The 13,080-nt window shown below is 41.2% G+C and overlaps 1 protein-coding gene across 2 annotated transcripts; it reads right to left on the bottom strand.

Annotated features, from left to right (window-relative positions):
* Window positions 1-147: 147 nt before the first annotated feature.
* On the bottom strand, window positions 148-10,455 carry LOC147207377 (uncharacterized). Of its 2 annotated transcripts, none has more exons than XM_086106546.1 (14): window positions 10,315-10,455; window positions 9,626-9,816; window positions 9,403-9,507; window positions 9,121-9,259; window positions 8,012-8,162; window positions 7,336-7,468; window positions 5,150-5,302; window positions 4,690-4,727; window positions 4,577-4,606; window positions 4,312-4,478; window positions 3,777-4,216; window positions 3,539-3,635; window positions 959-1,086; window positions 148-444 (listed from the first exon to the last, which is right to left on the bottom strand). In XM_086106546.1, the coding sequence occupies exons 1-14, from the start codon at window positions 10,444-10,446 to the stop codon at window positions 171-173; spliced, it is 2,178 nt and encodes a 725-aa protein (XP_085962672.1). In that variant the 5' UTR covers window positions 10,447-10,455; the 3' UTR covers window positions 148-170. The 2 variants fall into 2 exon arrangements, with proteins under 2 accessions (XP_085962672.1, XP_085962673.1); XM_086106547.1 differs by having other exon boundaries at window positions 834-1,086.
* Window positions 10,456-13,080: the final 2,625 nt, after the last annotated feature.

Consider the following 13,080-nt stretch of genomic DNA (forward strand, 5'->3'; position numbering starts at 1 on the left):
AGTCAATAACAAGTCGCCACAATGTCTCTCTTTCTGGACAAGGAATTTAACTTCAATCTCAGAATAAACAGGGTATGAATGTGTGTGTGTGTTTTATGTTGGTGAAAAAGCTGATTAATGTGCTAAACAGATAAACAGACACCTAAGTCGATTTAGAATTACAATATTTATTACCATTGCTTGATCCTTTTTTTACTTTTATAATGACAGGGATAAAATAATAAAAATATTTTGGAATAAAAGGTTAAAAGTGGTGTTTGGAATGGCATGTCAAAACTAAAACTGACTGAATGCCTATTGTCATAATCAACTCCATTACGACTACACAACTTTTTCTTTTGACAGACAGAGACTACATGAATGTTTCCAGAAAGACGTGTTGAAGAAATGTGCAGATAATATAAAAGATCAAGCCTGCTGCCATGAAGGAGACTTGTTCTGGAGCTGCAAGAGAAGAGAGAGGAAAGATAAATAAATGTTAAACACTGGGAAGGGTCATATACCTTCAAGGTCACATTCAAAAACATTTTCATCCACCCATCCAAATAGCACTTGCTGGGGCCTATCGCAGCTGACTTGGGACACGGGCAAAGTACAGCTCAAACTGGCTGACGAATCATACAGGGCAGATGTACACATTCATGCCATCATTCACATTCACACCTATGGACAATTTAGAATCTCCACCGAACCTAACATGCATGTCTTTGGAATATGGGAGGAAGCTGGAGTAGCCGTTGAAAACCCACACTGATTCGAGATTAGGTGCAAAATTCCCTCTTGTGTCATGCTGAAAACATGAAAATGAGGTGCGCCTTCAAGATGCATCGTACCACTTGAAGTGTTGGTGACTTCTTCAACTGCTGCAGTTGTAGGAACTTGAGTCTGTCCTGCTGCACTGGTGACAACATTTGTAGACAGAGCTGGTGTGGTTACCACAAGGCTCACAGGTCCTGACCTGACGGTGAAGGCCTTGTTCAGCATGTTGGGAGCCGCTCCATTCGACAAGCCCCGGTCGCACTGTGTTGCGCATTGGTGAGAGGGAAGAAATGCGATGCACAGATCCACCTCACACTCAACGTACATCTGTATGACATAAGAGAAAAGGGTACGGGGAAAGGTGAGCACTCTGGAACCTTTTTTTTTTTTTAACTGTACTCCTTTTCTTTGTGTGTCAAGCACGCATTTCTCAATAACCGCTATTAGAATATGTTAACTGATGAAATGGCCAGATTAAACTAAATGTCCAGTGTTTACCATTGTTTTTATTGAACAGTGCAGCCCACAAAACAAACAATACCAGACATCATATTCCAAACCCAAAAACAATCACACTTGATCTGAAAAGGTACTACAATTCACTATATTTTGATGTTTGTTCATTTACAATGGCAATTGCAAGTACAGTATCATAAATTAGTTCCAAATCGTGAGCACAACATTGATACTGATGTACATGCTACTACTTCTACTCAATAGTTGTTGTTTTTTTTAATCAGGTGGATTAAACGGAAACATTAATGTGTCACTACTGGTCACGAGAGAACAGTACAGGGGCACCTTTAGATTAGAGTTTACTGTAATTCATTCCACGACCACATTTGTAACTCAAAACACTCATCTAAAACAATCTTTTCTCCATTGAAATGCATGGAAATGCCATTGATGAAATTAGTTGTTTTAATGGGAACAATAACACGATTCTGAAAATATTGGCATAAGTCTTTTTTTCAAGAAACAAGAAAAACTGCACCAAATCCCAATTATTTAATATTTCTTAATAATTTCGTTTCAGGGGTAGAATTGAATGAGCTGTTTAACAAAGAAGAGGTGGCCAGCAGAAAAAAAAAAAATCTGTCGAAACATGATTTAGTCAATTATTTTAAGAAGGTATTATATTTTATAAAAAACATTCAGTAGTGTAGTGATATCATTAAATATAATCTTAAAAATACATACAGTATTTTGTCACACTTTCTCTTTAATTACTCCTTGTGGTGTTCCTTGACCACCAGGGAGCAGTATAAGACACATGTATGGATATACTGGACTCGAGGCTCAGGTCAGGTGCTCTTTCGGCTTCTCGGTATGGCAGTAATATTTGTCGGTCTCTGGAGAATGTAAAGAATATATGTCTGGTTGTATTGTTACCTGGTCTGTCCTCAAGTGTTGCGTCACTATTTGCGACATCCATTGCATAAAAGAATAAGAACATGCCAAATTAACGCTCATTTTTCACGCCTATGCCAATGGAGTTTCCCATTCTATATTGGCATACAGGTAGCGGAGACTCTGTGGCTGCTTTAAAAACATAACCTGTAATTCTCTTCGTTTTATGTTTAGTCATTGACAGTAACCTTCAAGTGAGTGTGTCAATCAATGAGCATCAAGCTATTTTTTAAAGAATATTTACAAAGTACAGTATCAGCGGTGGGCACGTCAGTAAATTTCGCCGTCATTCATCATTTGCCAGTGACCGGCCTGCCAGTCCGTCATCATCAGCCTGTCATTATTTCAGGCCTTCCCGAGTCCATCAGTCGTCAGTCCATCACTCGTCATCGATATTTTAACCGCGCTTTCGTCATTGCTAATTTGTAGGTCATCACTGCTATTTTAGGACTGCCAGTTAAAAAAAAAAAAAGTGTACAAGGGTAACAACACAGAATTGTATTCATTTAGAAACACGTTCAAACAAACAAATAAATAAATAAATCCTATGCTGTTACTAGCCCTCTTCTTGCTTCTTCTCACCAAACTGTCCCTTGTAACTGGGTTACCCCAGCAGGGACAGAAAGTTGGCGCTGGCCAGGGCGGCCTTCTTTTGTCCTCAGGATGTCACTGGCTGTGAAGAACATCCTCTTCAAGGCAGCGGCACTAGATAGAGGGTTGTTGTACTTGATGAATAAGTCTACCCATGCCTTCCTGTGCTCCTTGGGAAAGAGGGCGCAGGGAAGGGCTTGATGCTGGGGCTTCCAGGATGCTAGATGCTGGCCCTTAGCACCGCAGAAGCGGGGAGCTTGCGACGCACAACCTCTCATTATGAAAGTCAGTCGGCTATTAATATGACGCAGTGGGGTCACACAAATTTTTCCGTAGCATGCACAGGGCTAATGTGCCTCAGTGTGTCGCAAAACATTATTTGCCAAAAGTCACCTTTGCTTTTCATGTTAATGATGATTTGGGTGATGGCTGAATATCGCTTCTGTCAGCATGTATTCTGTCAGTGTTTCAAGGTTTTTGTCAGTCGTCAGTTTGCCTTCGAAACGGGAGTCCATCAGTGATGGACCGATTGACCTTCCATTGCCATATTGCCCACCACTGCTCATTATATATGCCAAACTGCCGCTTGTTGTTAAGTGAGTTCAGTCACATACTACGATACAGCGGTCCTATCTCAAGTGTGCGTTTGCAAGTCAAAGCAAAAAAAAAAAGAAAAAATCTGATCTTGAAAACCTTGTAAGTCGGGTCACATGTATCGCCATGGTATCTGCTAAAAGAACAGCGAGAAAATGTGCAACTGTAAAAGAAAAGTACAGACCGTATTTTGTGCTGGAAAGAGGTCGGACAAATCAAGCCGAAAGATTCTTGCATTGCGTGTTGCTTTAATCTCTTTTGTTGTGTCGGAGGCTTTGCATCTGGAAAGAGAAATTGTGACAGTTTAAAGAAAATGTTTCAGATCGGCGGCCCACACGGATCACAAATACACACATGTTGTGAATTACTGTGTGTGATTCAGGAGTTATACAGGTAGTTCATTGAAGTCACATGTTACTGACCCGTTCATGATAATGATTTGGCTTTCAGCAAAGTCTTCCGTCTCAGACTGCACACAGAGTTTGATACTAAACTCAGCTCGCTCCACAGTTGTGTTGGAAAGCAAATGGAGGTCCAGCTCTTTGATCCTGGACCCCAGTTGCTCTTGATGCACTTGTGCTGAATCCTGTTGCAACCCTCCTGGCATAAAATTAAGGCTGGTGAATTGTGGATTGTTTGTGTATGTTGCCATCGGCCCTTCCCCTGGCAAATGAAATTCTAGCCTAACATCAGCATTATCAAAGGCTGTTGTGGGCACGGTGATGATGAAATCGGGGTCTCTGGCTTGGACTGCAGGGATGCGGCAGGCCAGCGGGAGGATGAAAGAGGGCTGACGGCTGATCATAGAGAAAGGACGCACACTTTTCAAGGTGTTAGTGTAGACCAGCTCTCTATCAGCATGCTGGAAAACAGGAGTGGAGGAGGATGTTTCTGGCTTGGAACATAGAATAAAAAGTTGAAAAAAAAACCCAACAAAGAATAACTGCAGTCTTTTACCACAGTTTTGGTGCCGCAGCCATTTAAAGCAATGCGTGCAGTGAGATGAGTGTCGTTGAAGGTGATGGGACAAGCAGGGCTGTTGAGCTGCAACTCAGTCGGGTTGATTTTGCTCAGTGAGCCAACAGGAAGCACCAATGTCATCTCTGTCTTATTACAAATCAGCTCTGGAGGCAGATAACAGCACATTCTCAGGAACGCCTACAAACAAATGGCAGCGTTGCAACAATTCAACCAGAAAAAAAGGTGCGGCAATTCTCATAACCTGTTCCATCAGGAAGGGTCCTCGTTTCTCCTGCAATTAACAAGAGAAGAAGCTTTAAATATACATTTACATACTGAAAACAATAACAACGATACGAAGAAAAATAGCTTTACTTTGGAAGAGCCACACACAGTGAGGGTCAGACTGCAAACTGGAAAGACAAGATGAGCAGGTCAGACCTTTAAACAACCATACAATTAACTCACTAAATGCGTTGTGTCTTTACTAGCATGTTTGTGTAGATAGAATTGTTATATTTACATCCATCTGTTTTTATAGACTTCTGTGTCAATTTAGCTCAGAGTATCTGATGTACAAAAGTGTATTGTGTAAGATCCATTCCACACTCAAGTGTGTTGTTCAAATTAACCCCCCACCCCATGATTAGGGGGAGCAATGTATATTTTGTCAGTCGCCTGGCATTATGGTTGAACAAACATTGGTATAGTACATATATGGTCGGTCAGAGTAGATGGGTTAGGGAAGGAACTTGCTTTGCTTTCTCTCCCTGCTGGTATGCATTGGTGGATTCTCACTTTTACACAAGTGGCTACATCCGTTCAGTTTACAAACCTCACAGAATTGGCGACAAAGCAGACAGGAAGAACAGGGCAGAGAGTGTTTTCCCCACGGACCCAGGACATGGAAAGTTGCGACATGGCACCGATTGAAAAGAAGCCATACTTGATGAGCCCAGGCTGGCCGACAACTGCTATTTCGGAAACACTGAAAGCACAGCGAGGACCATTGGAATTGAGTTGCTGCTCACATCACATAAACAAGGTGTAACCCAATAAGACAAATACAAAACAGATGAAGAGCCTTGTCAACATGACACCAATATTCCTTTTTTTTCCCATTCCATTGTGTCATTTTGTGCAGACCCGTAAAGGTGAGACCTTTAATATTAGAGAACAGTGTCACCTTGAGGCAGGCCCAGTATTGGTAATATTTACGGTCTGGCAAATTCGAACTGTATCATTGCGCTAATTGGGCATCTACACAACCCACTTCTTTTTTCCTTACAGCCCGCGGAACCATTTTAATCTTGTTGTACAAATGTAAAATGCTGACGTTTGTGCTTATTCCGCTGTATTACGTACTTATAGCATGGGTACGTATGTCATTTAAGGTAGGGCTGGGTGATATATCATTATAGTATCGAACTAGAGACATGAAAATACAAGATATTAACATGGAATGTAGGACGATAGCAGTCACATGACCTTGCCAACCACATTCCTTCTTTCAGGTTTTCTGTTCATCGCCAGCTAATGCCAGCCAATGACAATCATGTTGTGAGAGGGAGGGAGAGGGAGAGAGGGAAATGTAAAATGCAATATGAATATTGTTGGAGGGAATGGTCATCTATTTGACATTGATACACAAAAGAGTGTACAATTGGATATCATTCTTTACTGAATTATATACGTGGAGCAAAGTGGGCCAGTCTGAGCCTTGATACTCTACAGTTGAAAATGAGTTTCACTCTGGCCCTGCCTTTAGGCATTCTTTTGACTGAAGAATTCTGAAAATGGCTTTTGAGCGCTCGCACATATACAACCTAAAATGGCTGACTTTGGGACTGAACTCGGGATGGGCAAATAACGATACGCGGTATAGGTATCAGTGCCGATACCAGGTGGCAAGCGTGGATAGTTGGATTTGAGCGATACTCAAATGACACAGAACAACGCAGTCTTCAAAAATAATTTTGGGACCAAAAAAGTATAAATGAATGTTTCCTCACACCTAATGCGCTTGAATGTGCTGATGCACAGTAGTTGGGAATCACTGCATTTTATAATGCAATATAGATTACTAAAGTAAACTGGAATAAAATATCGAGGTGGAAATCCTTTACAAGTATATGAGATTCTCGTTGGAAAATTTAGACTTGTCTTGTGTAAGTGAGATTTTTTGTGAAAGTTTACACTACAGCCAAAGCATCCGATCAGTTTCACTGTCACAAAAAAGTATTTAAAAAAGAAAAGAAAACGCAGGTGGGCGGCACGGTGATCGACTGGTCAGCACGTCGGCCTCACAGTGTGGCGTTTGCATATTCTCGTTTCGTTCATGTTAGGGGCCGTTATTGATGTTGCTCATCATGGCGTGTGTGTGTGTGTGTGTGTGTGTGTGTGTGTGTGTGTGTGCATGCGTGCATATGCGCACGTATGCATGGCTGCGCGTGCGTGCATGCCTGCACGTGTGGTAACGGGTCAATCGCGGGAGGTTGGTTGTTTGAAAAGTAGATCGTCAGTCAAAAAAGATTGGGACCCCCTTGTATCGACCAACCTATGACAAACGGTTTTGTTGGTGCCACCAGGAAAAGAAAAACCCAACTCTTTAGTCACTGGACAACCCACTCTACTTACAGAGCCACAGCTTCCCAACAAGACCAGCACCTTGCTTCGGCCTTGCCAGTAGCAGGTGATGGCTGGTGACATTGGCAGCTGGTTTCTTGCCGGTGTCACCAGCTATCAGTAGGGCAACACCATGCGGCTCAGTTGGTAGATCGGGCTGATCGATGACAAAGGAGTTGGCTGTTTGAGTCCCTGCTATCTTTGTTGTCTTCATATTAAATTATTAATATTTAGAGAGATATTACATTAAATTAATCGTGTAAAGAATTCGTGGATTAAGAGGTGTTCAACAAGACTCCATTCAGTGTACATGTATGTTACACTGTATGGATCACTGATTCAAAAATAATATCCACAAAAACAGTAAATGATAAATAATGATCGGAAAAGTCTCACCTCTCTTTTTGGGATATGAAGTCAGCCTCAAACTTCACTTCATCGAATGGCAGGACATAAAATGTTGCATGTTTTCTTGGGGTCTTTCCTGTTGTCACAGGCTCATCTGAACAGCTGGAGGATGACTGCTCCACTGTAGATGAATAGAAGTTACAGTACATTATATGTAACTTGGGGATAAAGACAACAACGTAGCCAAGAGACGCGTCTTATTACGTTATTCATCCATCCATTTTTTTAATCCACATATCATCACAAGGGTCGCAGGAGTGCTGGAGCCTATCTCAGTTGTCTTCGAACAGTAGGCGGGGTACACCCTGAACTGGTTGCCAGCCAATCGCAGAGAACACATAGACGGACAACCATTCGTCCTCACAATCACACCTCGTGACAATTTACAGTGTTCAATCAGCCTGCCATGCGTGTTCTTGGAATGTGGGAGGAAACCGGAGTACCCGGAGAAAACCCACGCAGGCACTGGGAGAACATGCAAACTCAATACAGAAAGGCCGGAGCGGCAATCGATCCCTGCAACTCTGCACTGTGAGGCGGACATGCTAATTTGCCTTTGCCTTTTTCAGTACCGGTACAAACAAAAAGAAAAACTATACAAAAAAAGGACACAGTGTTCAGATTTAACTCCAAAAGTGACAATCAGTTGAATTTTCAGACACACCAGTGAGGGACAGGTGCACCGGAATGGAGCTGAGGGGTTGGCTCTCACTGGTTTGGCTCACTTCGGGGCTAGGAATGTAGTCCTCTGCCATGATGTAGATGAAATACTGGCCAACTGTTGCGCTTCCAGTAAACGTCAAAGCACATGCATCCTAGCAAATTGGAGATACAATGTGTAAAAAAGACAGATGACCAAGTTTGAAATGATTAATTTCACTTTGCCTTTTAACTGTCCATCCACAATTGAAATTTACCACATATCCATTGTATGCTTCGCTGTTTTATGAAGTTTGGTCTAATTGTATCCCGCTATGTGATAGTCTCCCCCATCTTAAACAACACTATACTGCCTGTACATTCTCTTGAACTCCACAAATATGTACCCATCCATCCATCCATTTTCTGATCCGCTTCATCCTCACTAGGGTCGCTGGAGCCTACCCCAGCTGTCTTCGGGCAGGAGGCACACAGAGACAAATAACTGTCCGCGCTCACCCTCGCACCTTGGGACAATTTGGAGTGTTCAATCAGCCTGCCATGCATGTTTTTGGAGTGTGGGAGGAAACCTACACTTTTTTGTATTAACAATGCTGTGATGACCATATTTGGAAACGACATTGTCCCTCAGAAGCGTGCATATATCCACCATGGTCAAACTTAAAAAAGAAAAGATGAACATCATAAACAAACATAATAACAACAACAACAACAATAATAATAATAATATTACCAAAAAAAAAGTAATTGCCTTATTTGTGTTGGTCTCTATTTTGTTTGCAAGATACAGGTACTTCATGAAAAATGAACAGTTGGGCCACTATGACTGTGTGGGGTGATTTTATTGATGCCATAGTGACTCAAACAGTGAAACAATCAAAAAAAAAAAAACAACCAAAAAACAAAGGTCCTCTTCTTTGACCCATTCACTGACCCTGTCGATAATCTCGTTTGTGCGTTTTGTGTCATCCCATAAACAGTCTACCTCTACGGCTATTTTGGTCAACTAATACACTCTGATATAAAGTCATTATATTGACAAAGCGAGTAGTGGTCACTTTTTTTTTCATCATAGGTTACATTCAATGAGTTGAATGTTCAAGTCGCACTGACCTTGTCCAGCTCAAGAAAAGAGTGCGGAGTACAGTTGAGACACTCCCCTTGTTCTTCCACAGCAAAGCGGCATCGTACCCTGTCTCCATCCAGGTCTTTCACTGACAGCTGTATGTGGTGAGGGCAGTTCTCACGGACCCTGCTCCCAGATGTCAAAAAGTCATCGTAATCTTCACACATATTGCAAGTTAAATAGAAATGTCTCAACGGGGAGGATGTTGTTAAACAATTACTTTTAGGCGTTAGTCCGGATGCTCGTCTGTATGAGTGTGCGTACATTACCTTAGTGGGGGAGGTAGTGCAACATAGGCGGGATGATTGAGTTTCCCAGAGTTTGCGCGAATATGTGGCCCTGCCTTCAGTGATACATAAAAGGTGGTGCTGGAGCTAAAAAGAAAAAAACAGACTCTAAGAGCTGAAAATGTAAATAACATTAAATTCAATGACAAAAACAGACAAGCTAGCAGTCTTAATCAATCAGTTGTTTTTGAAAGAGGTCTCATACTTCAAACTGACTGAGCTACTGTAGTGACTGGGGACCACCTGCTCCCACTGGCGAACGCACCAGCCTGAGCCAGGTTTTGCACCACTGAAGGGGGAGTAGGCTCTGTGAAGAGTGCAGTTGACCCCTTCAGTACACAGTCCGGTTAATGGCGGGCACGGATTGGATACAATTACGGTGAAATGAGCTCTCACCTGCAATATCCAAGAGGAGAAACTATGTCAACTTTTCACAAATATTGCATGTCAAAATATAACTTGAGAACAAGGCTTTCATATTCAAGTAATGGATGAGTATTGCGCAAAACATTTTTATTCAATGTAATTGGTTTATTTGAAGAGAAATTTTGCATAAAAGATTCCCAAGAACGCTTTGTGAATGGTAGGAAGAAACAATCTTCTTCACAGATAACAGTAATTCCCAGATAGGTTGTTGTTTTTTCCTTTTTGTGAGAATTGCCCGACTTTCATTATTCACGTCACATTGCTATGGAAAAAATGTTTGAATTTGGAACTTGAAACAGCTTTGGGGATTTCACTGTAGTTTAGAAATAATAACAACTTGGGTCCAAAAAGTGGATGATGTGGCAAAACCATCACTTGAAAAAGACAGATTACTAAAGCTTGGCTGAATACCATTGCCACAGCCTATTTAAAAAAAAAAAAAAAGGGAGTAGAGCAAATTATGCATACCGATTGCCCTCCATTGCTTTGTAGGGGCACAACATGAACTGTGAGCCCCAGGGAGGAAGCCTCACAGGCTGGCCCTATCCAGAGGAGAACCAGCCTCTGCACCACAATTGCCAATGTCAGTCTATCAACCATTGCAGCTCCTCATTCATACACCATTGTTACACCTACAGAAAACAGACAGAGCAGCTGTTTTAGCCACTAAAATCCATTACAGCATGATATAAGTGCTACATTGCAAGACAAAGACATGCTATATATCTCAAAACGAACTCTAAAAAAACAAAGCTGTCATTTAAGAACTAACAAGCGGTGTTATAAATGCGACAGAATGAGACAATTCCTCTTCTGAAAAATGCACAATAGATGACCATGTGTTTCAGAATGACAAGAATGTAGGAGACAGGGGCCAGGACATGTTTTGTGGAGGTTGAAGAAAGCCAGAGTACCCAGAAAAGGCAAGTCAAATTTATTTATATAGCCCTTAATCACAGAAACGTTTCAAAAGGCTTCACATGCCCACAGTTAAATATGAACGAAATCCCCTGGTCTTAACCCCAAGGAGGGTAAGGATAAACTCATCTGGGGAAAAATGAGAAACCTTGAGAAGTGGGAGAAACATGTGAACGCCATGCAGGAAGGCCCAAGTTGAGAGTCGAACCCAGAACTGTAAGATTGTTTCTCATTCTCCCGGCTGTGTTGATAAAAAAGCAAAATAAAATAAAAGGAATAAAGAGAATTGTGCTTTTCTGCGTGGTCATTGGCAGGGTCGTAGTTCACTGACTATTGTACTGCTGTCAGGGCATGGATTGACAATGAACCATTCATCTTTGCCCTGTGATTGCTGACCGATCGATGGGCCTCAGAACTGGATAAACCAAAGAGATTGTGCTTACGAGTATGCACATTCATCCAGGTCAATTCAATCTCAGGGAATTGAATCAATCACAACTGAACTGTTGTGGTTGTCTTGTTGCGCCTCTCATCCAAGCAGGCCTCTGATGAGGTTTTCATCAATTCAATGCCCTAACAATGGAGAGAAAGGGGATGGATGGAATGAAGGTACGGTATATAAAGGCGATCTGAAGAAAATACAAAAGTGCCTTATAGTGAGTATTTCTAATCACCCTATTAGGTTAATGGCATATTTTATGTGTTTGTGGTTTTAGTAGCCTTTGAGTCAGATGAAGAAATGGCAACTGGCAAACAAATTACATCTCTTGCCGTATTTGTTCCATTGGTCAAGTTACACGAACAACACGTTTTACAAATAGCAGTAAAACAAGCAACCAAGGAGGTGTTAAAAAAAGATGCAATAGTGTAAGCTTAGCTTTAGTTTGATATGTGTTACATAGGCCTAAAACGCCCTGTGATTTTGCCAATTTTGTTGCTCACTGTCTATTTCAACAGGCGGATTTAGATTCAAAACCTGACAACAGTTTTCAAGTGTTGTAAAACTTTGTTTTGGGTTACTGTAGTTCAAGGTCTGGTATGTTTCTATTGCGTGGCTTTATGATTACAAAATAGAAACTGATTGAAATTACACAAATGTGATTTTATTACAGCATTATATTGGTGACTGCTGAAAAATTCTAAAAACAAGGGGAAACAATCTACTTTACAGCATCCTACATAATAGGCACATACCTGTATACCACAAGTATCAACTTTAAAGTTTCCTTATTTCGTTTTGATAAGAACGTGCATTAATATAACCAAACACCTGTCACAGTTGTATTTCAATTTCAGAAAGAGGTCAGATGGCTAGCAACGAAACATAACTAATGGATGTGGAAAGTTTATTTTTTTTTTTAAAACCCCATTTCATTTTCACAAAAGGATTTTCATTCCATGACATTGCCTGTATTGGACATTGCACAAAGCATTTAATTTTCAGTCCCCACCACTACTTGTTTTAAGTTGAAAGGGTCCTTGGAAGTCTTTTTACTGTGAAAATCCCAACTTTGCTACTATTGTTTTAAAAGGAATCAAGCAATTCTCTGAGAAATGTGTACACATTATATTTGCAGTATTTTACATATGATCTCGAAACTATACCACCCACTGGAATCACCACAAAAATCAGGAATTATGAATGGTAGCCCAAATTATCAAACAAGTTCTATAAAGGATTACCTTTTATGAACTCCAGCCTTGGACCTGGTAAAGTCTCGCCTGGCATCAATGAAGAAGTAAAAACTCCTTTTGGGAAAGGTCTTAACAAAAGGTGGAGTTAAGCCAAAAATTTGGGCCGATAGAGAATGAAGTTCAACTGGCTGGACCATAGGCAATATATGAGGACTGACAAAGGCTGCATGACAGGAGGAGGGCTTGTACAACTGGTATCCCTTGTAAAAGATTTTGATGCAGCGTTTGTCTGACGTGGTTGTAAATACACATGGATAAAAATGATAGCACCATCCCCTTAAAGAAAAAAACCCCAATGCTTACTGAAATACCTCAAAATTGCCATTTCTTCTGCCAAAGTATTATCCAACAAAAATCAAATATTGCTTTAATATGATCCAACAGCATAAAAGATGATAATACTGAAATCAGCCTGGACAAAATGGATGGTGCTTTGAACTTAATATTGTGAAGCACAAGTGAGATGATAAAACCCGTTTCCACACTCCCATTGAGGCTGGCGCTCCTGTGGACAGGTATTTTGGCCCACTCCTTGCGAGCAATCTGCTGTAGCGGTTTTAAAGGCTGCCTTTTCCTGACACGTTTCAGCTCATGAGCCATTCATAAGTGCTTTTAGCAGTG

This window comes from Hippocampus guttulatus, chromosome 3 (assembly GCF_054856545.1).
Source record: "Hippocampus guttulatus isolate MCC_2025c chromosome 3, RoL_Hgut_1.0, whole genome shotgun sequence".
In the NCBI taxonomy this organism is placed as follows: Eukaryota; Metazoa; Chordata; class Actinopteri; order Syngnathiformes; family Syngnathidae; genus Hippocampus; species Hippocampus guttulatus.